The sequence below is a fragment of the Zingiber officinale genome, chromosome 8A (genome assembly GCF_018446385.1).
Source record: "Zingiber officinale cultivar Zhangliang chromosome 8A, Zo_v1.1, whole genome shotgun sequence".
Taxonomy (NCBI): Eukaryota; Viridiplantae; Streptophyta; class Magnoliopsida; order Zingiberales; family Zingiberaceae; genus Zingiber; species Zingiber officinale.
The window spans coordinates 70,415,432-70,437,269 of NC_056000.1; the positions used below are offsets into that span (position 1 = coordinate 70,415,432).

Below are 21,838 nucleotides of genomic sequence, written 5' to 3' on the forward strand. Positions count from 1 at the left end.
AAACTACATAATCACTAAACATCAATTATTTTCTTAAGTTCATATTATTGCATAAAGCCTCAAGCAATATATTTAATTTAGAATGTGCTCATATTATTTAATTAAACATTGCATGTATAAATTAAATAAATAATATATTATACAAGAAAAAATAAACAATAGCAAATATAATATTCAATGTGATGCTTACAAGAATTAATTTCATTATGCTTAAATTATTTAACTCCATAGAAATTTACAAAATTCATGTTATACATGTTATTTAATTTCATTACACATTTTTTATATAAGCTCATACCATAGTTGGTTGAAAAGAAACTACCATGTCCTATGATTTGTGGAAATCCTGATCCATGTTAAATCCTGATCCACAACATGGATCACAAAGTGGAGATCATGGACCACATAACTTTATCAGAAATAACATGGTAACCTCATGAATGGCACAGCTCCAAAGATAGATGTTTGTTTTCCATGTCTTAAATATAATCTGAGGTTATGTATACATGGTTCAACTCCAACCAAGTGGAATGAAAACAAGAATAGAAAAGATACAATTCAACCAAGAAGAAGACAAGTGCCCAGTCTCAGATGTGTCCCTCGACCAGGTCGATCATACCCTGACCTACCAAAACAATGAATTCTAAAGCTGATAATCCGATCAGCTACTGGATTAGTTGCTCAAGTGTCTTCCACAGCACATCTCTGAACTTGTTGATGTCGAGCTTCACATTCTGCTTCTCCAAGAAGGTGGATCTCATCTCCTGAAACCCGCGAATGTGGATCGATGCAGGGTCGGTGAATACGGCATGGTCTTTCGGGTACTGCTCCAGCAGAGAGCTCTCTTCAATGCCAACACTGTATTGCACATAGTTGAGGCCCATTTGCTTGGCCGGCTCGCCGTAACTGTTACTGGCCATCCACTCCAATCCACCCCATGGCACCACCTGAATCAATGTTGCATTTTGTGGGAGGAATACCGAATTAGTGAGACCAGATCCGTATACCCCCACCATCACGTCGCAAGAATTCACAATTTCTGCAAACTGAGATATTCCCGATGACACATCTGCCTCATTCACCACCACCTCGTATCCCATTTCCTCAGCCGTTGCCACAATTTCATTTATGTTTGTGAATATCCTTGATTGTTTCCGTGAAATGATGAGCAGTCGTGGCTTTCGAGCAGATAGATCTTCGATGTTGGGTACTGTTTCTCTACCCACCGAGAAGGCACTCCTCATAAACTTTGCAAAGTCAACCATGGTGTAGCCATTAGGAGCCCTTGCTGGGTCAATTTGGAACTCATTGTGAGCACGAAGACCGACGATCGCCTGCTTAAAGCAATGGACATCATTGCCCAGGTCAAAGTTGATTACCGGATACTTGGAGAGTTTTTGAAGCACTGGATTAAACTTGGTGATCCACCAGCTTTTCAGGTTGGTAACAACAAATTGGACCTCGCCGTTGAATTGACGAGCGGTCAAGAAGAGTGGAACGAGCAGATCTGCAAAGTCATGGAAGAGATTGCCAGCGTACCCACCAATGGAGAAAACTATGCTCGGGACATCATAATTGGTGGTGCATTGAGGCGCTTCATTACTTGCCTTGACCATGAGTTCTCGAACTTCATTGAAGCAAGCTTGATCACCCTTGCGAGCATAAGGATGGATTTGCCAAGCTTCACTTTGTTCTATCTTCAATGATTCCACAAATAAGACGGATGAAGTGCTTCCGTGAATCCTAATGTCCCCATTCATTTCACAAATGTCTGCTCGTCGGTCTGAATTATCACACAATGGCTTTCTTTCAGGAGTCTGGATCTGTTCACCTGCATCCCCACATTATATAAAAGACTCAAGAACTCATAACTCGTATCAATGTGATGATGAAAGCTCTATCGACGAAAATAAATGTCCAAGTATCGAGCCATCGAATTATAAGATTCTAGTTTCCACAATGAACGACTGACCTAATTTCTCAGACACAATTGGGGTGTTACTCTCTGGTTGAGTATGATCACCAATGCTATAATTGGAAACTGTAGGAAGTGTCAGTCTACCAGGTGCATCATCTTGACTCGATCCAGGATCGTCAGATTTCGCGCTATGTTCCTCACTTTCGGTTCTGCTCTCTGCAAATAAGTTCACCAAACTTTCTCATCCGATCCATCAGCTTACAGATTATTCAATAAAAATATATAATCTTCAATGATGAAATCCCTAAATCAGATGAAATATGAGCTTGAAACCTGTTAATTCATGCTCATGGACTTCTTCCTTTGGATTTGCATCTACAACGATGTTCTTCTCCCCTGAGAGATTCTCCTCTTTCTCATTATTACTCTCTGCACCATGAGAGGGCCAAAAAATGTAGTAATCACGAAGGAAATCTACTGTCTACCTGCTATCTCAAAACCCTAAATGGACTAGATCCAAGTGAAAGAATCCCTTTTCAACAAAATTGATTCAAAGTAGAAGTAGATTACCTGATTCATGGCCTCTTTCGTCATCCTCTTCTTCCCTTCTCACAGCAGCTGAATCGGCCCCATTTACTCCATCGTCGTCGCTACTAACCCCATCTGCAACTGTAGATCGAGATCGCGGAAATCAGAAATTCGAAATTTCAATCGGGAAATCAAGTTCTGGATGAGGATCGAAGATGAGATTTGTAGCCGACCTGGCGGCGATGTCGACGCCGACGTCCCGAACCCGACTGCGGCAGCGAGGAATGGTCAAGATCGAAGTTTTAGGAGTAGATCGGGCACAAATCGAGGAGCTGGGGGAAGGAATAAGCTTACGATTGGAAACAAGCGCTTGAGGCTTAGAGACGACCAAGAAGGTCACGGTGACGATGAAGCATCCGACGATGAGTAACAAGAACCGGAAGCGCCGCGACTGGTTCGTGCTACGAACCAGCCTCAATTTGGAACCCATCGCCAGCTTCCTCCGCCTCCGATCTTCCTCCTCCTCCTGAAGCTGGAGCTTGCCCTGGAAGAGAAGCAGCAGAACTGACGAGAAGGCGAGCTGTTTGTTTACTTTGACACCGCAGGTACCGGGTTAGGTAATCGGACATTTTCACTTTGCACCATGAATTCCTAATATTTCTATTAACACCAGTAGCTAACATGGCGACAAATAGTGGCCAATATTATATGGAGTTGGTAATTTGCCACGTCATCTGGTTGTTGCATAAATAAAATAATAATTCTAAAAATAATTTTAAATTCAATTTAAAAATTTTTAATTAATATTTAGTACGTTGGGATCTGATGACTTAGCAATATTTTAAAAGATATATTTTAAAATCAAATTTGACAAAGTCAAGGACCAATAGGCAATTATTTCACGTTTAGTATCTATCATTTTCATCTTGATTACTTCCCTACGGCAACCTGCAGCTGCAGGAAGTCAATATTTTTTCCCCCAATTTTGATAAATTTTTAACTGCCAATTTGAGTACAGTATGTAAATCCGCTCCACTAATGGTAACAGGTAACAGGGTTCGTAGATTCTTTCCGAATCTATGAAGGATGGTTGGTGAGAATTTTGCATATGGATCCGGAAGTCATGGACGGTCACGTCACGATTAGCTGGCATCTTTCTTGTGGGTCGATATTTACTAAAAGGTCCTAGACTTTTGTACGGTTGACAGGTCGTGCTTCATCATTTTAATTTTAATAATAATAATAATAATAGGAATTTTTGTTTTACCCCTCGTAACTTCTTTTTTGGTGAATTTAACCCTGTGAGGTTTGAATTACATGAGTAATCTACCAAAACCATACGGAGATCAACTGATTCACTCAACCGAATTGAACCTCTCAACCCATGTTATTCGTTTAGCTCGTCCAATTTGGTTATCTGACTCAAATTATCTGATCTATTTATTAGTCTAATAGGAACCTACTCAAATCAATTGACCGAATCATCACCCTTAAACCCGACTAGTTTGACCTTTTCACTCTGTCTGATTTGCTAATTGGGCTTCATAACAAGACAAATGAATAGGCCTAAAGGAGAGCCCAATTAGGCAACACAACAACCCAAACTCTAAGCTTCCAACTTTGGGAGCCCAAATTAGAGCTCAATCAAATGAACCCCTTGACCTTGTGTATAAGGTCTATCTATGTTAAAAAAAAATAGGGCCCTCGGATAAGGTTAAATTGATTAGTAGCGGATAGATTTATTATCATAGGATAAGAATTCGAATCTCGATAAAATTGAGAGAAAAAATCTTTCCCACACTCGGATAAATTGACGGAGGCACTTGAGGATCTCCCCGTGCAAAGGGTCACTATGTTTAATTAAATGTCCCTTGGTTTTTTTTTTCCTCTTCTAGAATGTATAGGAGTATCTTAAAAGGTAACTAAGATGATAACTTCGTAAATACCTCAGGTTTACCTTAAGTTCATCGATACAAAAATAAGGGAGTGTTTGGTTCGAAAGATTTAAATATCTGGTAAAAAAATAATATTCCACGAAGCTAAACCTATTCAGCTTTCTAAACAAGTATGTTATTTTTTGTTTATATCCACGTGCACTTAATTATTTCCCTATTTATAACGTTTTAAGAAATGCAGTGCTCAAAGGTTAACTCATCTCATCAATCATTATTCCATGGCTGATGGCTGTCCATGAGTTGCCCATGTGCATCCACTAATTAATCAAATTCATTTTAGTAAACTTATTATATGTGTCTTTTTTAAACATGTGATGGTTAAAAAATAAGATATTATCATATGAGATTTTAAAATTGAAATTCGACGTATCTAACTATATCTTCCGGCTGACTAAATAAAAAAAAATATCTAATCACTTTTTAGGAAAAAGCTTCCACGAATTGCGAGCAATGCCAAACTCAAAAAGCTAGCGCAGGGCCTGAATGCAGCAGCAGTAAGAAAACGACGGCCTTTCTCCTCAGCTTTTTCGACCATTTGGCCTCTTTCGATCTTCACAAGAAGAACCACCATCAAATTTCATCATAAAAAATTTAAAAAAAAAAAAACAGTTAGGGTTGAGCAAGATAAGTTAAATCGAATTAATCCAATTTGAAAGTTTTTTTTGGTTTTTTCAAAAATTCATTTAAAAAAACAATTATTTTAATTTATTCGGTTCATTTTAAAATTTAAAAATTGATTAAATGGAATATCATTACACAGGAGCCCATCTATCTAACTTTCGGACATCAAAATATATTTAAGACATGAATAATTATTGATCCGGTGGTAAGGACGGGAGACCTTCGTTGACGGAAGGTCAACGACACGTGAAGGTCAAAGGTCAAGAGATTCAACCCTGAGATCCGACCGACCGGACTGAGAAGGCCGACCGGCCGGGAATCCCCCGAGCCGAATGAAAGACAACCCGACTAGGGGTCGGGTTTCCGATGCTCAAAGTAAAAAGGTTTCATGGCCGAACGGGCTGTCCGTTCAGCCGGGGCACAAGGCAACAAAGACAGGCAGGAGCAATCTCATCCGAGCATATGACTAGGAGTCCTCCCAGTCGGACCGATACCTACAACCGGGGCAGAAGTGATATGTCTGCTGAGCGGCCGAACCGCTCGACCCTGGAACAGACAGGAGGCGCAAGAGGCCTTGACAGGCAGCAGGGTTGGCGGCCGAGTCGTACACAGGATCATACGGTGGAAGCTTCCACCGTCACATCCGGGATATGCTCGGACGATTACGGAATGACGTCAGGGGTATTTTTCTGACATTGGCTCGTTAAGGTATGTTTGGAGAAGCGTGCATGCATCGAGAAGCGTGTCCGCACCTCCCCAGGGTCCTATATAAAGACCCCCAGACGTCGATGAAGGTATGCGTAATCCTCACTGTAGCCACAGTTACGCTGCCTCTCTCATTTCTCGTTGCCTGACTTGAGCGTCGGAGGACCGTCGTCGGAAAATTCCTCCTGACTCGGCTTCTTTGCAGGTCCATCGGAGATATTCATCGCCGGCCAAAGATAGCGAAGCGTGTCATGTCCTCAGCGTCCGTCGACTCAACACTCGGATAAGATCAATTATAATAAAGGATTTCCAACGCACTCTTCAAAATCAGCACTTCCTCAAATTCAATATTCTATGGTCAAATACTTATGGTTTAAAAAAAATAAAATCTTGTTTTCTGATTGACTGTCCAACGAATTGATGTGCATCAATAGAAAAATCGCTTAATTCGACAATTGACAGAATTAATTAATTTTTTACCAATTTGTTTTATTGTATTTTAAAATTTTCAATTTACATTAGAAAGATTGTCAATCCTCTGTTCTTTCGCACCATCATCATCAGAACATAGTGGTAAAATGATGACTATACTTATCCTGAGCATCTTCATCAATTTATCTCAATTAATATGAAGAGATAAATCATGAATAACTACTAATATTTAGAATAATAATTAGTATATAAAAAAAATATTTATCTCAGTTATATTGATATTCGAACCTAGATCTCATGATGATAATATTTTATGTGCTAATCATTAGATCATCCTGAAAAGACTAACCCTCCTTCACCATCATAGACCAGTAATAAATACTCATCCTTTTTCACTTTATCATTCATGTCTAACTGGAGAGAGGACCCCGCGGGTCATCCGAGTTGATATGTGACGGATGTTGCCACAATGAGATCGCAAGGTCGATTCTCGAGACAGCTGGGGAATAAATTTCCTATCCTCATATTATACTCTGTCCGTCACATGCTCGCTCGGATGCAGTGATTTACCTTTCTCGTGATGAACTTGGGTCGGGTACGACGGAGGTACTGAGGACGAGCATTTCACCTTTTGTCACAATGTCTAACTGGAGAGAGGATTTTGCATATTCTACTGTAGGTGCAGTTGTTAGATTCTTAAACAATAATTAGACATAAATTGCATCGTATTATAAGAAATTTTTTTCCAATGACATGATAAATATTGGCCATGAGTCTCTATCAATATTTCTCCATTTATCTTAGTGTAAAATTGAACGACCGCTAAAATTAATCAATTAGAAGAACGGAATTAAAAAAAAACAGAGATTTTGCATATTTATTCAACAGCACAAAGATGCAGCCCAAGTGCCCAACCATGTGCCATGTGAGCTCCGACAACAGGAATATATAATAAATAAGCGAGGTAAAGTTGCCAAGGACATATAGAAGCTGGTCTGAACTTTCGCGCGGCTCCAATTGGAAACACATTTTAGGGTTTCAGAGCTGCAGAGAGAGCACTAATAACAGCGAGCAGGAATGGGGAAAGAAGAGCAGTTTGAGGTTCTAAAACTCAAGGTTCACTTTCTGTCTTTTTCTTTAAGGTTTGTGTTTATGAGAAGAGATGAAACAGACGCACTGTTGATTCTCGCAGACGCATGTGTTGAAGGTGAACATTCACTGTGACGGATGTAAGATCAAAGTCAAGAAGCTTCTCCACAGAATCCAGGGTTCTTCGTTTTCCTCTTTGATTTATGTGCTCTAATTTCTATAAATATGGCTAAAATAGACGATTTGCAGGAGTGTTCTCGGTGGAAGTAGATGTGGAGAAGCAGAAGGTGACTGTGCAGGCAAACGTGGACTCGTTGACTCTGATCAAGAAGCTGACGATAGCAGGGAAGCACGCAGAGGCGTGGCCTGATGATAAACCCAGCAACCAGGCCAAGAACAACAGCAATAACAAGCAACAAAAGCCCGGCGGCGGCAAGAAGAGCAAGGAGCAGCAGGGAAAGCAACAGCAGCAGCAGAACAAAGTCCAGCACAAGCCGCTCCCTTCCTACAGCTCTGATGACGAAGAAGACTCGGATGATGAAAAAGAAGACAACATGCGCATGCTCGACAAAATCCTGAAGCAGGGGAGCAACAACCATACTGCAAAGAAGGGGGGAAATGGAGACGCCAACAATAATGCAACCATGGCAGCTTTTCAAAGAATGATGAATGGCAATGCTAATGTCAATGGCAATGTCGCAGGCAGCGGCTTCGGGCTGCAGAGCCAGGTGCCGATGCCAGTGAACTACCATGGTCAAGCTCATCACCTTCCGGCAATGGCGAGGAGCCACAACATGCAGCAGCAGCAGCCTCAGATGATGTATCTGAGGTCACCTCAGGTGGCTCCCTACACTGGCTACTACCCCAGTCCCTATTACTACCAAAGCAACCAGCCTTACAATGACTATGTAACTCACTTGTTCAGTGATGAGAACACCAGAGGCTGTGTCATCATGTAGTAGAAGAAGCATATTTACTAGAGAGTTGAGTGATATCATAACTGATGATGAAATCAGAATTTGGCAGTGTGGATGTGTAGCATGAGAAGCTAATTATTGAGCATTTTGTGTGGTTTTAGAAGTTCGATAAGAGAAATAAATGAATGCAGCCCTAATGGCGAGCATCCCATGTGCAGTTGTTCAGAAACTAAATATTTATTAGTTCGTGTGGCAAAGTCAACTTGGTTTACTGTTCAATTATAGTAAAAGATATTGCTGGTGATGTGAGGAAGATAATCAGGTTAGCTTATAGTCCGATCATTGAGTGACAGAAATTTTTTTTTTCCTTGAGAGTATGTATCCATACCCTTATCTTATTATAGTAATCACCCTCTAACCCAGCACCCCGTGGCTAGGAATATTAAGAATGCTCCATAGCAGGCTCGATTAATTAGCTTACCGTTCCAGCACGGAGAGGAAGGGAGCGTGTTAGCTCAGTTGCTGACTAACTTTCCTGCTTGGAAGTTACAGCTGCACGTGGGAGACAGAGGGGCAGTTGTCGACATGCACGTGCTATCCACCATTAATACAAGCACTGGTTGCTGCAAGTTAAATAAGAAGGGATGATGGTAGTGAATGAAACAGCCTATTCAATTCGAGTTAATGATAAGTCGTATTTACCCTCGAGAAAAAGACAGAGCAAGCTCTGCGGAGATGATCCATTTCAGAATGCTCCATAACGTGATGATCCATAGCCAATTTCTCCGAATATAAATCAATAATATACACTTAATCAAAAAGGGTTCCACCCCACTAGTCTATGTAAAATGATATAATTACCCTCAAATATACTATTCGATATTATTATCTAGGTCACTCATCACAAATCCGCATTATAATAGTTACGATTCATAGCTGCTACAATATTTATAGTAATTATAATTTCATATTTACTACCATAGTTATAATAGCTATAATTTTATAGCTACTCCATTTCATAATGCTCCATAACAAGCTAATGCATAGCCAATTTCTTCGAATATAAATCAATAATATATTGGCAAAAATTAAAAGACTCTTTTTTCACTTTTAATTAAAGAGGGGGTCACCCCACTAGTCTATGTAAAATGATATAGTTACCCTCAAGTATACTATTCAATATTATTATCTTTTGTCACACATATTAAATCTTAAACAAGTCACTCATGACAAATCCACATTGTAATAGTTATAGTTCATAGTTGCTACAACATTTATAGCAATTATAGTTTCATAATTACTACCATAGTTATAATAGCTATAATTTCGTAACTATTGCAATATGAATATAGTTGAACAAGATAAATTTGTATTGTAGCAACTATGAAATCGTACTTGTTATGATGCAATATTTGATGAACAGATCAAGTCCACTGTTATAATTTCATAGCGGCTACAATTAAAAACTGGCCTATCAAAAACCAAAATAAATCAAAACACTATACTTGAGGGTGGTTGTGTAATTTTACAAGGGTGGGTGGGGTGGTGTTTTTCTTTTGTAAAAAAAAAAGTGAAAGACGAACACCACCTTTCTTGATGATTCAAAAATTTTTGCCCATGATATATCTAATAGCTGATACATTGTTAAAGAGAAAAATAAGAGACCACATGTAATTTGATTAACATAATCTACTTTGTTTTTTTTTTATTGTATATCCATGAAAAAAAAATTAAAAGCACATGTGATGATGTGACAGTAAAGAACATCCATTCAATCATGCTCTTAAATGAGTTGCAGAAATTAATTCTTGAATTTGAAAAGGACTGCAAAGAATTCAAGAAAAACCATGTTGTGGTTGCAATGATAACAAGCATCAGTTAGATGCTTCAAATGATGTCAAACTGATGGCATGCTACAACGAGACAATGTGCCATGTGAGCACCAGGAGAGCATTGCTCCAAGGAAGCTTCATCTGTTGCTTCCTTGGCGGTACATTGTGGAAAGTTAAAGCTTGACACTACACTCTTTATGATCACTTGTCTAATGATCTGCCTTTGTCCTGTTGGTGTTGGTTTTAGCACTTAACAGTGTTTCGAGTCTCAAAGTATAACTTTTAATTTCAAGTGTATTCTACATATGCAGCCTTCGGATTTACATACCCTGGAGCACCGACTGTCGATAAAGACGCATGTCGGATTCATTCTTTGTAAAACATGAAAGCAAGACACAAGCATGCAATCAGAAGAGAAAGGTCTCAGACTAAAGTAGAGAAAGGCAGACGATCGGTACCTGATCTATTACATGGTTTCTCCAGACCTTCCTCTGGGACTCAGAAAGTTATTGTTGACCGCATCTTTTGCTCCTCTGCAATGCCTGCTGAGTTTTGAGCCAAATAACATGAACATAATGTACATGTGGAACAATAAAAGCCTACCTAACTGAATACCTGCTCCATGTGCATTCTGTGTTCACTTCCTTGAGATCAACAAGGAACACGAAGGGTTCTATGCCAATTCAGAGATACTTTTGCAGATAGATTAAAGATATATCGCATCTAAAGTCTATCTTTTTAGTGAACTAGCACCAGAGAAGTAATTGTTTCAACAGCCAGTTACATTTTCTCTTCTGCTGGAATAGTACCAACTTATTTATATGGACAGTTTAGAGATCACATACATATTTACATCCCCTCTTCATTATTCCTTTCAACAAGAACAGGAGCTGCTGGTATGCTGAACCACCACTCTCTTAATCTCCTAGCTGCTCGCTCTGTAGCTTCCCTTCTCGGTGGGGAATGCATTGTGAATATCTCCAGAAACATCAAGAAAAATATCCACTTAGCCGGTAAAAAGGTCACAGCCAGAGCCATCACAACGAGTGCCAATAAAGCACTGTTAATAGTAGCCTGTAAAACATGGCATACATGTTAAAAGAAGTTGAAATAACATAGACATTCAAATAGCCAGTAAAAGGGAAATTAGAAGTTAAAAAAAAACACCTGTGAAGGAACAGCAAACAACAGTGACCGTAATTTAAGGAGAACAATATTCCCATTCTTAACAAGCTCTTCAACTTGAGAAATTGCATTTTGAACTGCGAGGAGCTGTTCCATTGTATTCATAGATGGAGGAGCAATCACCTTGACCTGATCAACTGGTCTTCCTTGATTGATAAGTCGAGTTAGCAGTATAAACATTGCAACAAAGAGAAGAAGTGCAACAAGTCCATAACCAAGCCACCCCCTGCAGTAGATCAAACATAACTCTGTCGATTAATCCAAAACATACCAATAGAAGCAGCAAAAAATAACAGAACCCCCTTTTCAGCACAATATGACTGACATCACTAGAAACACTGTTGTTCATAACAAAACCTCCTTGTGTGTAACATTATTGATAAATAATGCGAACTTGTTGGATGAATGGAAAAATATATTAATGAACCTTATAGTTTACTGGTATTCCATGTCATTTTAAGTTATTTTCCATTCACCTTAAATTTAACAAATCAATCGAGTCTCCTAGTATCAAGTTCTATTCATCTTCAGGGTAATATAAATATATAAATAAATAAGCACAAGTATCATTACGGGATGACAATTTCCTCCGAATCCGATGGAGGATGCAATATCCAACCCGAATGGAGGCAGGTATGGAGGGATTACCTTCATACCCGATTTTATATATATATATATAAGAAAATTTTCTTTTCCTAAAACCCAAATAGTTCATGTTTAATCTATTTTTATTGAATATGATTAAATTAGCAGTATGTTATATAAATGTTTAGTCTATTTTTTTAAATTATATATATATATTTTTAATATGATGTTAATTCTAATATGCTTTTGTTGAATGATGATAGCTGGATAAAAAGAAGAAAATTATTAGTATAAAAAATATCGGATCCTCAAATAGGTATAGGGATGGAATCCGATCCCCGATGGGTATGAGGATAGTGGATATGAAATCCGACCTGAATCCAACCATTGTCATTCCTACTATCATACACTACATGATACTAATAGATCAATCTAAGACAAGCTACATCAACATAATAAAATTCTCAAGTATCAACTAAAGATATTCAGTTAATCAAGAGTGTACACAAGGTTCTAAAAATGTGTGCAGCTAAGCATAAAAAAGATTCCTTCATCACTGCACTTCCAGGATTTGAGACTTTTTTTTGAATTACATACACAGTTAATACTGAAAGAATGGTTTAGGTGGCGTTTGGTTCTCTCCTAGGAATCGGAATGGGAATGGGTATCATAGTATTGTGGAATGGGAATGGGTATGAGCTTGAGTATCATTCATAAAAATAATATTTGGTTAGTTGAATATTTTCAATCCGAATGAACTTAAATTTATTTTTTTACCCTTAGAGGAAAATATGAGAAAATTAGATGGAAGATAAAGTTGAATGTGAGATAAACATATCATGAAAGAGGATGATGAGAGAGAAAGTGTGATGGAAAAAAATGAAGAGAGAGAAAGTGTGATGAGAGAAAATGAGGAGAAAGAGCATGATAGGAGAGATTGAGAAAAGAAAAAGTATGATGAGAGAGATAGTGTGTTGAGAGAGAAAGAGTAATGGGAAAAATGAAGAGAGATAAAGTGTGATGAGAGATTGAGGAGAGAAAATGTGATGAGAGGGAAAGTGTGATGGGAAAAATGAAGAGAGGGAAAGTGTGATGGGAGAAAATGAGGAGAGAGAGTGTGATGGAAGAGAATGAAGAGAGAGAAAGTATGATGAGAGAAAATATGGAGAGAGAGTATGGTAAGAGAGATTGAGGAGAGAGAAAATATGATGAGAGAGAAAGTATGATGAAAAATGAGAAGAGAATGAAGAGAGAAAAAATAATGAGAGAAAGAGTGTGATGAGAGAGAATACAGAGAGAAAATGGTAGAGAATGTGTGATGAGAGAGAATGAGAAAAAAGTGTGTGATGAAAGAGAATGAAGAGAGAGAAAGTATGATGAGATAAAATATGGAGAGAGAGTATGGTAAGAGAGATTGAGGAGAGAGAAAGTATGATGAAAAATGAGAAGGAAATGAAGAGAGAGAAAATAATGAGAGAAAGTGTGTGATGAGAGAGAATACTAAGAAAAAATGGTAGAGAATATGTGATGAGAGAAAATAAGGAGAGAGAAAGTATGTTGAGAGAGAAAATGTGATGATAAAATGAGGAGAGAGAAAGTATGATAAGAGAGAATAAGGAGAGAGAGTGAAATGAAAGAATAATTGAACAAATATACTAAGGGTATTTTCGTCCAAAACTTAATTTTCATTCTCATTCCATCAAAACCCAAGGGAGGGGAGGGGTTTCATCCATACCCAAATTTTTAGGTTTCATTCCAAAATCTTGATTCCATTCCCATCAACCAAACACAAGGTTTGGGAATGAATCCATTTCCTCATTCCTAAACTTCTAAATCAAACACCACCTTAATTGAACTTGCCTAATACTCGAGAAAACCATTGGAGTACAAATTCACAAGATTAACCAAGAAAAATACTCCTACAATTGCGCTCATCACTAAGATAGGTGCCACACATAATTAGTATTCTAATGTATATTCATAAATGCCAGAGGAAGTAGTTAAACTTTCCAGCTATAAAGTGTTCAAGCGATGGATTCATCCACTTGATGTCATGGTGCTAATATAAAATCCAAAGCAGTTGGAGTTGACACAAAAGAAAGATTGCATAAAGGCATTATAAAAACTAACTAATACTCAAAAGAACAGTTAATCAAGAATGGATTAAAGTAATGATGCACTACTTTTAGAACAAAGAGAATATATCGAGACGAACCTAAGAATAACATAAAAAGATGTGCAACAAAATACAGATGACTTGACAGGATTGTCCCAATTTGCCACAGACATGAGGAAATTTCCAATTTGAGAAAACGGGTGTAGCAATTCCTGCAAGGTTTAACATGAAATAAAGTGAACCAATGGTAAAGAAGGTCAGAACTGTGGCAGAGAAAATTGTCAGTTTCAATTATTCCCAAGCTACTTATAACAGCTTAACTAGCCTTTTCTAGTGTCAAGACTCTAAAGGTTTTAACTAAGTTTGAATTTGAAAAAAGGAAAATATATAAGGAGTGATATCACCAGATAAAATACCTTCATTAGAGCCAAATTGGTATCAAGCCCATCTACTTTAACCACGCCAACTGCAGCTTGTGCTTGTTCTATCTTCTTGAAATTAGTTGCACACTCTGTAACTGCCTTTTCCAAGGGTGTCATTTCCCCTACAATTAATTTTCCAATACAAAGTCGTTCACCAGTCAAGACTGGTGACACAACCCCTAAGTTTGACAAGATGCCCATAGCAGAAACAGAGTAACTTGGGCTTCCAGTCCCAGAAGTGGATCTATTAGTGTGTTCTGACCCTTTTGATGCCATCATACTTGCCAGTGCTTCCAGTATACGATCACCTCCAGGAAGCTGATCACACAAGTTGAATGTCAAAAGTGACTCATACCTAATCACCTCAGAAGGAACCAACTCTAGAAGAGTCTGCAATCTCATAATGCCCATGACAGCCCTTGAAAGCGTCTCTTCCTTCTGCACACCCTCTATCTGAAATTTTCTAATAAACCTATGCACGTAAAGAACTTCTTGCATAATTGCTAGCCAATAATCACGACGAGAATGACCTTTAAGTTCAGGAAACTCCATAAACACAGGTTCTGATCTACAAAATTGAAGACCTCATGTTAAAGCATAATCGAGGGCATGATAAAAAATAACAGTATAATAGGATCCCATAAAAGGTACTGCAACTTAATGTAGTGTGACAGCTTACAGTGCTGTGGATTTGTACATGACTGCCTTGTCAAAAAGGCGAGAACCCCAAGGACCAGTCAATTCAGGCTTGATGGACTGTTTTAGATCATCGGCAAGGTCATATATCTTCGGCTTATCATAAGTCACAACTTTTAAAGCTTCAAAGTAGAGAGCATGATCCGTCAGTGTCAATCGTCCTGTAGTAAACAGAATTTTTCATAAATTGCCAAATAAAATAAATCTCTCTCTACTAGATAAATATAGATGACCAAGTAGATGTATAAATCATTTACCCTGAGGGCTAGTTAAAGAAATTACTTTGTTTGTTCCTTTACTCACTAAAACAAAGAATAAAAGTATATAAACCCACCAGGCCATGTAGAAATTCCTAGATGCTCAAGGACAGGTTGGGTGGTCAGAGTTCCATCCATATCAAGAATCCTTTCTCCTCTATGGAATCGGAGGTCTGCGAGGAACGAAGATTCCGACTGAGTCTTCATTTTCTTTATTGCTCTGTACACCAGAGAAACTTTCTATTTTAGAGATTAAATTTGCAAATTCATTAAGCACAGTGCATAAAATGATGGAGAAACAATTATGCTTAGAAGATAAACATCTAAATACAGCATAACTTGTATCATTCTTTTGCCTAAGCAAAATACCACTACCATTCGAGTTATGAGTTTCTCCAAGTAATCGCAATGACTTGAATTGCATATGAAGTGATATACATACCTGTTTAGAGTGCTCAAGTACTTCTCGTAGTTAGCAAATGAAAGTCTCCTTCCAGTTGATGCAGTAAGAACATTGAAAAGATTTGAACAGCTCACCACATCTGCAATTGAGGGGATCGCAGGTGCTATCCGGGAAAAGGCATCCACCCCAACTGTTCTGTCCTTATCAACCTGCAAATAGGTCCCATGACGATGAACTCCCAACAAAAACAAACTCCCTCTTTACTAATTGCGAGGTAAGATTTTGAGTAACCAATCGCATTTGTCTAGAGTTTCCATAATAAGAAATTAAAGAGATAACATCTGAGTTGCTACCTTAGCTAGCGGCGAAGCAGGAGGTGTTGCCACAGAAGGAGAATCCCAGGCCAGCATCATATCAAAGGTAAGGCGACGAAAACTCTTATCAGATAGATGCCCTGCAACTTGAGAGGACAGTTCGATCGTTCTGAAGCAACAGTACTCGATCAAATTTCTCGCGTAATGAGCAGCGACCTTCACGGTCTCAGGCGCCTCTTCATCGAAGCTACGCTGAAGATCCTCTACAGAAACACCCAGAATTCTGAAAATTCAAAGAAAGAGTAAAACTTTGCGAAGAAATTGCATAAAAGCATCGTAAAAAGGAGAGGAGAAGAAGGGAGAGGGAGAGGTTCAATGCAGTACAGGGAGCATCGAGCAACGACGAGATTAGCGATGGGAGACAGCGCGGCGATGTAGTCGGTCCGGTGGCCGGAGGGGGAGCGGGAGAAGTCACCGAACTCGTCGTCGTCGCTGTGGAAAGAGGTGCGGCGGGAGAGCGCCCAGGAGGAGTCCTTTACCAGATCTTCGAGCAGATCCCTCGTCTTGCTCATCATCAGAGTCATAGCCATCGCTGCTTCTCCTCGCCTTCTCTTCGCCTCGTCCCCTCTCGATCTACTCCTACGAAAACCCTCGCGTTCCTAAATCAGCATCACAATTAATCTCGCCAACCAAATGACGTCCTTTTTTTTTTTTTTTTTTTTTTTTTTTTTTGCTTAAAAAGGACAAAAGCGTCAACAAATCTAAATTTAAATAGTAATTGAAGTCCTAGTTGGCCAATATTTTGTTGACACGTGTATTAATCATGGTGTTCGTTACAGTTTACTATATCCTCTGCTAAGACAAGAATTGCGAAACTTAGCGGCCACGAACAAACTCACAATGGTGCGTGCGTATGACGGCTTAGTTGCGAGTTGCAACTGCAGATTTAGAAAAATAATAATAATTCCTTCTTTTTTTTTTGCCAAAGGCCAAACCTAATATCAAACACGAGTCTCAACTTTAACTAACGAATTTTTTTAATAGATGTTAACCTGTTTTTTTTTATTTATTTGGATGATTATGAAAAATTTTCATAGAACCTGACTAATAAACTTAAATTGAATAGCTGATATTAATTAATTAATAATAATAATAATTCTTTTTTGATATTTTTTTTGAATCACTTATGTAACTTTTTAAAATCATGCATCATCCTTATATTTATTAAATTACATATCTCTCTTTTAAAATACTTCTCCCTCCCTTTATCAGCTCGCCTATCATCAACTTAAATAAAAATATAATTAGAATCTTAAAAAATAAATCAATTTTATAGGATTTTACCAACATTATTTCTCTTTATTTAAAAAAAACTATTTTAAAAAAATCATTAAATATGAGATGGAATCAAGATTTAAAATTATGGTTATATAATTGTCTGATTTGGGTTTAATATGATATAATCATAATTTTTTAATAGACTTAGATACATCCAAATCATCTCAAATCAGAATCAATATATATACTTTAGAAATTCCCTTAGTCTCATCATGTTATCTAACCTTGATTTCATACCCTAAATAAGTTATTTTGTGTTTTTGAAATTTATACAACTTTAAATAAATTTGATATAAATTCGTTGTTGGACTTAGACACATCATATTAGGACTCTCCTGAGTCTAATGATCTTCAAAATTTTAAAATTTAACATTACACTAGTTGTATTAGTAAATTTTAACTAAAACTTACTAATAATCTTAATCACATCTAAATTAACTCAAATTAGGATTTAATACACTCGTATAGTAGCCTCTTGAATCTCATCTACGTGTAGCCTCTTGAGTCTCATGTGTTTAAAATGTCAGAATTTGTAGTTTGTACAACAATCAATGAGTTTTGGTGTTGTACCATGTCCATATTTTAAATTTTTTTGACATGTTCAAATCAAAAGAGTTTCAAAAACACATTGATATTATAATTGAGTGAATATAATATATCTGAGTTCATATATGATTTTGTGTCAAAATTATTGGTTTTATTGTAGTTAGTTATTTGAATTTGATTATGACGTTCCTAAAATTATTAATAAATTTTGATCAAAACTCACTTATAATCCTGAAGTGTCTAGAGTTTAAAATTTATGATATGTTCATAGTAATGAGAGTTTTATGAATATATTTGTGTTATTGTTGAATGAATATGGTATGTTCAAGTCCAAAAGTGATTTTGTGTCAAAATTATTATTTAAAATTATTTAAATTTTAAAAATGCATGGCATGATATCTAAGTTGTGAAACTAAAGGTACTTAAGAGTGCATTGTTTCTAATTGGAATTAATTCGAATGTTTCTAATATTGTTAATGAATTTTGACTCAAACTCATTAATAATGTTTCTAAATTTTTAAATTTTAAAGTCAAGAGAGTGCCATAAATATATTGGTGCTTTTGATGAATGAATATAATGATAAGTCTATGTCCAATAATTAATTTGTGTCAAATTTACTTAAAATTGTATAAATTTTTAAAAGTCAAAATAGCATATTTAGGATGTGAAATCAAGGTTAAAGGTGCATGAGTTCTAATATACCGTTAATAAATTATAATACGTATCATATTCAATCCAAATTAAGGCCATTATTATTCTTGAGACGCTCATGAGCATAATCAAGCTTTCAAATTTTAATTCCATCCTAATTTTTATCCTTTATGAGATATTAAAAAATAATTATTGTTTTTCAAAAGATAAAAATAATATTTTTAAAATTTTATAAAACTAATTCATTTTTGCATTTATAAAAAGAGGGGTATTTTTAAAAAGATATGTATAATTTGATAAATACAAAAATACGATGTGTGATTTGATAATAAGTTAAATTTTATTATTTTTTAATATTTTATTGAAGGCCCATGCAGATTTAGAAAATTTCTGGATTTTTTTTTAAAATACATTTCTCACCCATTTCAACCATAAATTAAAATAAAAATAAATAATTTTTTCTGAATCAATATAAAAAATTGATTAAGTACATTTGAAAAAAAAATCATTAATAGTATTAAAAATCTTAAATTATATTATTTAATTTTATCAACCATATGGCAAAGATATTATCTGCTGCTCGCCACTCCGGCATGGACGCTGCCACGCACGTGGCGTGCCCCTCCGGCGCGGACGCGCGCGCGGCAGATCAGCCCTCACAATCAGATATTTATAGCAAAGATATTATAAAATTTATATGCAAAATACTAGACAGAGCAAAGCAAAGATTTCGACAAAGAAATCAAAGTGGTCACGGGCCACGACATGATCCACACAGTCTGTTTATCCATGTGAGTGGGCCCCCAACGACCAAGAACAATCATCAACAGCCATCCCCACAACTACGTTTCCACTTTCCATTCTATTTAATTTACAAACTCCTAAATTAAATAGCCTATAATTAATTTAAGTCCATTGGCTGCAAACGCTGCGCCCAGTTAAACGAGCTACAGCAGATCCATTAAATGCCTACATTAAACTCCCCACCAAACCCTCGCCCCGCGATTAATTCTTTCACCGGCCAATATTAATATGCAACAGCCAAACCACCGTCCAGGCATTCCGATACACACAAACTACGTGCATTTAATTAATAAAATCTAATTGCAAAATATTAATAATTGCATTTTTTTTTTACTTACCGTCTTTGCCCTCGTTTCGTGCTGCTTCACCGAGTGGGCGCCAGGCCTTCGGTCTTCGGCTGTCGAAGTAAACATCCGGCAAAATGTGAGTGGTTTATTGTTTGGTAGCGCAGGGGAAGGAAGATGAAAGGTCGGACAGGCTGGCGGTTTTGGCCCTTTCTGGCCGTCGTTGTTTGCTGTCAAAGTAAACAACGTGGTTGGAGGTGTTTACTAGTACTTACTCTCAGCATTTGTTAGCGGTGAAGCCAACCGAGTAGTTGTTGAGATCGAAACCGACACGTGTCCCCTGCTGCTGCACGTTGCCGATGATGGACAGCGGCGCGGAGGTCGGCGCGAAGGCTAGGCAGTAGGTGCCGGCGCCGTCGACCGGGATTAGGTAGTTTTTCGCCGGCAGCGAGAGCTCCCGGTTGCCAGGGAAGTGGAAGCCCACCGTCGGGACCTGCACGCTCGTCCGGGAGGAGAGGTCGAAGCAGGTGTCGAACAGCGAGAAGGCGGATGCGGGCGGGAGCGAGGAGGTTCCGGCTCGGAATGCTTCCCGCAGAGACTCGTAGGCGGAGCTCGGCAGCCGGGTGATGGCTGTGCCGGAGTCGATGATCACTCCGCCGGCGCCGCGGTCGTCCACCGCGAAGGTGGACGGCGGGATGGAGAGCATCTGCCCGCCGACGCTGATCCCGCTCAGGCCGACGTAGTAGTAGGTCTCGAGCTGGCGGTTGCGGATAAGCGGCGCGGTCACGGCGAACGCGCCGCTGGAGGGAGACGCGGCGTCGGTGCTGAGGTCGAGGGTGGAGGAGCCTGGGGAGTCGCGGTCCACTAGGCAATAGGAGAAGGAGCGAGCCGAGATCTGGGAGGGGAAGGAAAGTGGCCCGCCGCCCAGGGCGAGCAGCCCGGCCGCGCCGACAAAGAGGCCCTCATTGTCATGGCCGCAGCCGACGGCGACGCCGGAAACCGGCTCCGAACCCCCTAGAGTCAGCGTCTCGGTGATGAATTCCCCCACCGTATACGATCCGTCTCCGTAACTGACCTGGTAAAGACAACTCCCATCGCCGGTGGGAGTGGAATTCCGGCAGGCGGAGACTTCGAGGGCGCGACACTGGGAGGAATCGCAGGAAATAGGGGCGGAGGAGGAGGAGGCGGAGGCGTCGTACACGGGGTCGGACTGCTGGTAGCAGTCCTCGCAGGGGAGGCACTGGATCCAACTCACATCGCTCCCAGTGTCGAGTACCATGTACAGCGGTCTCGCCGGACTGCCGAGGCTCACCCGAGAGAAGTACTCGCCGCTGCCTTGGCTAGTTCCGGAAACGACAGGTCCCTCGATCGTCTCCGCCGCGGTGCTCTGCAGAAACTTCTCTTCCGCCACTGGCTTCAGATCGGCGGCCGCGACGCCGCCAACCGCGAGGGCCGCGCGGGCGGTGATGGCACGGACACGGGCGGCGTCTCGGCGGAGGCGAGCGAGTGTGAGTTCTCTGTAGTCGGCATGGCGGTGGCCACCGGAGGAAGGGAGAAAATCGCGGGAGTGGAGTGAGATTGAGATAGCCTCCCCCGCCGCGGAGAGGTTATGCGTTGACAAATGGGCGGTGGGAACGAACGAGACGGCGCGGAGCGCTTGGGCGAGGCCGGCGGAGACGTCGAGAGTGGTGGTTCCGGGAGATCCGGTGCTCCGCCGCGAATGGTGACGGCACACCACCGGGGCCGTCGACAGCACGAAAAGCATGAGCAGGAAAAGCAGCCGGTGAGCAATGGCATCGTCCTCCGCCATGATAGCGGCACAGCAACGGCCGGGAGCGGAAGATAGAAGAAAAAAGAACCGCCGAGGTACCTTAAAGCAGCTGAAGAAAAAAGGGGGGTAACTTCACCGTACCGGCGTCAGTTGCAGGAAGCCTTCGGGGAAGGAGGAAGGGTTTTAGAAAGGCGCATCATGGGCCGTTAATCACCATGGTTAATGGCCCGGCCAAATCATTGTAATGGCCTTCACTTATGGTCTGTTTGGAATGATATGGAATTCAATTCCTTTTAGAATTGGAATTGAATATCATATTTTGGAATGATTTTTTAGTTAAGAATTGATATGGAATTTAATTCCAATTCTATCAAACAAGGTAAAAGTAAATCACACCTCTTTATGTGTGATTTAGATAGGGAATTCAATTCTCCATATTATGTCCATTGTGCCCTCATTCTTTTTCTT

The 21,838-nt window shown here is 39.3% G+C and overlaps 4 protein-coding genes across 7 annotated transcripts; 1 reads left to right on the forward strand and 3 right to left on the reverse strand.

Moving 5' to 3' along the window:
* Nucleotides 1–437: 437 nt before the first annotated feature.
* LOC122009453 (alpha-1,3-arabinosyltransferase XAT2-like) lies at nt 438–3,042 on the reverse strand. The gene is made up of 6 exons (XM_042565617.1): nt 2,801–3,042; nt 2,680–2,715; nt 2,489–2,587; nt 2,252–2,347; nt 1,973–2,134; nt 438–1,831 (listed from the first exon to the last, which is right to left on the reverse strand). Exons 1-6 carry the CDS (start codon nt 2,934–2,936, stop codon nt 666–668), a joined length of 1,695 nt encoding a protein of 564 aa, XP_042421551.1. The 5' UTR covers nt 2,937–3,042; the 3' UTR covers nt 438–665.
* Nucleotides 3,043–6,970: 3,928 nt separating this feature from the next.
* LOC122009455 (heavy metal-associated isoprenylated plant protein 37-like) lies at nt 6,971–8,376 on the forward strand. The gene is made up of 3 exons (XM_042565620.1): nt 6,971–7,275; nt 7,352–7,427; nt 7,498–8,376. Exons 1-3 carry the CDS (start codon nt 7,237–7,239, stop codon nt 8,205–8,207), a joined length of 825 nt encoding a protein of 274 aa, XP_042421554.1. The 5' UTR covers nt 6,971–7,236; the 3' UTR covers nt 8,208–8,376.
* A 2,345-nt stretch (nt 8,377–10,721) lies between these two features.
* Nucleotides 10,722–16,664, reverse strand: LOC122009454. 2 transcript variants are annotated; one of them, XM_042565618.1, is made up of 9 exons: nt 16,360–16,664; nt 16,015–16,258; nt 15,701–15,870; nt 15,336–15,478; nt 14,985–15,162; nt 14,300–14,873; nt 13,983–14,095; nt 11,165–11,408; nt 10,722–11,071 (listed from the first exon to the last, which is right to left on the reverse strand). In XM_042565618.1, exons 1-9 carry the CDS (start codon nt 16,563–16,565, stop codon nt 10,847–10,849), a joined length of 2,097 nt encoding a protein of 698 aa, XP_042421552.1. In that variant the 5' UTR covers nt 16,566–16,664; the 3' UTR covers nt 10,722–10,846. The 2 variants fall into 2 exon arrangements, with proteins under 2 accessions (XP_042421552.1, XP_042421553.1); XM_042565619.1 differs by having other exon boundaries at nt 16,015–16,238; nt 16,360–16,501.
* A 2,555-nt stretch (nt 16,665–19,219) lies between these two features.
* LOC122009456 (protein ASPARTIC PROTEASE IN GUARD CELL 1-like) lies at nt 19,220–21,580 on the reverse strand. 3 transcript variants are annotated; one of them, XR_006119575.1, is made up of 3 exons: nt 19,875–21,580; nt 19,654–19,712; nt 19,220–19,522 (listed from the first exon to the last, which is right to left on the reverse strand). XR_006119575.1 is itself a non-coding variant. In XM_042565621.1 (2 exons), the coding sequence occupies exon 1, from the start codon at nt 21,407–21,409 to the stop codon at nt 19,877–19,879; it is 1,533 nt and encodes a 510-aa protein (XP_042421555.1). In that variant the 5' UTR covers nt 21,410–21,580; the 3' UTR covers nt 19,220–19,712; nt 19,875–19,876. The 3 variants fall into 3 exon arrangements, 1 of the variants encoding a protein (XP_042421555.1); XR_006119574.1 differs by having other exon boundaries at nt 19,220–19,587; XM_042565621.1 differs by having other exon boundaries at nt 19,220–19,712.
* Between the last annotated feature and the right edge of the window lie 258 nt (nt 21,581–21,838).

What these genes read in the sequence shown, in the direction of transcription:
- LOC122009453 (XM_042565617.1), bottom strand. Translation starts at nt 2,936, where the DNA reads ATGGGTTCCAAATTGAGGCTGGTTCGTAGCACGAACCAGTCGCGGCGC. An exon ending in CGAAAGAGGCCATGAATCAG is followed by an intron (nt 2,348 to 2,488) that starts GTAATCTACTTC and finishes CTCATGGTGCAG; the next exon opens with AGAGTAATAATGAGAAAGAG. An exon ending in AATTGTGTCTGAGAAATTAG is followed by an intron (nt 1,832 to 1,972) that starts GTCAGTCGTTCA and finishes GTGGGGATGCAG; the next exon opens with GTGAACAGATCCAGACTCCT.
- LOC122009455 (XM_042565620.1), top strand. Translation starts at nt 7,237, where the DNA reads ATGGGGAAAGAAGAGCAGTTTGAGGTTCTAAAACTCAAG. An exon ending in TTGAGGTTCTAAAACTCAAG is followed by an intron (nt 7,276 to 7,351) that starts GTTCACTTTCTG and finishes TGATTCTCGCAG; the next exon opens with ACGCATGTGTTGAAGGTGAA. An exon ending in GCTTCTCCACAGAATCCAGG is followed by an intron (nt 7,428 to 7,497) that starts GTTCTTCGTTTT and finishes GACGATTTGCAG; the next exon opens with GAGTGTTCTCGGTGGAAGTA.
- LOC122009454 (XM_042565618.1), bottom strand. Translation starts at nt 16,565, where the DNA reads ATGGCTATGACTCTGATGATGAGCAAGACGAGGGATCTGCTCGAAGAT. An exon ending in CTGCTTCGCCGCTAGCTAAG is followed by an intron (nt 15,871 to 16,014) that starts GTAGCAACTCAG and finishes ACCTATTTGCAG; the next exon opens with GTTGATAAGGACAGAACAGT. An exon ending in AGGAATTTCTACATGGCCTG is followed by an intron (nt 15,163 to 15,335) that starts GTGGGTTTATAT and finishes TGTTTACTACAG; the next exon opens with GACGATTGACACTGACGGAT.
- LOC122009456 (XM_042565621.1), bottom strand. Translation starts at nt 21,409, where the DNA reads ATGGCGGAGGACGATGCCATTGCTCACCGGCTGCTTTTCCTGCTCATG.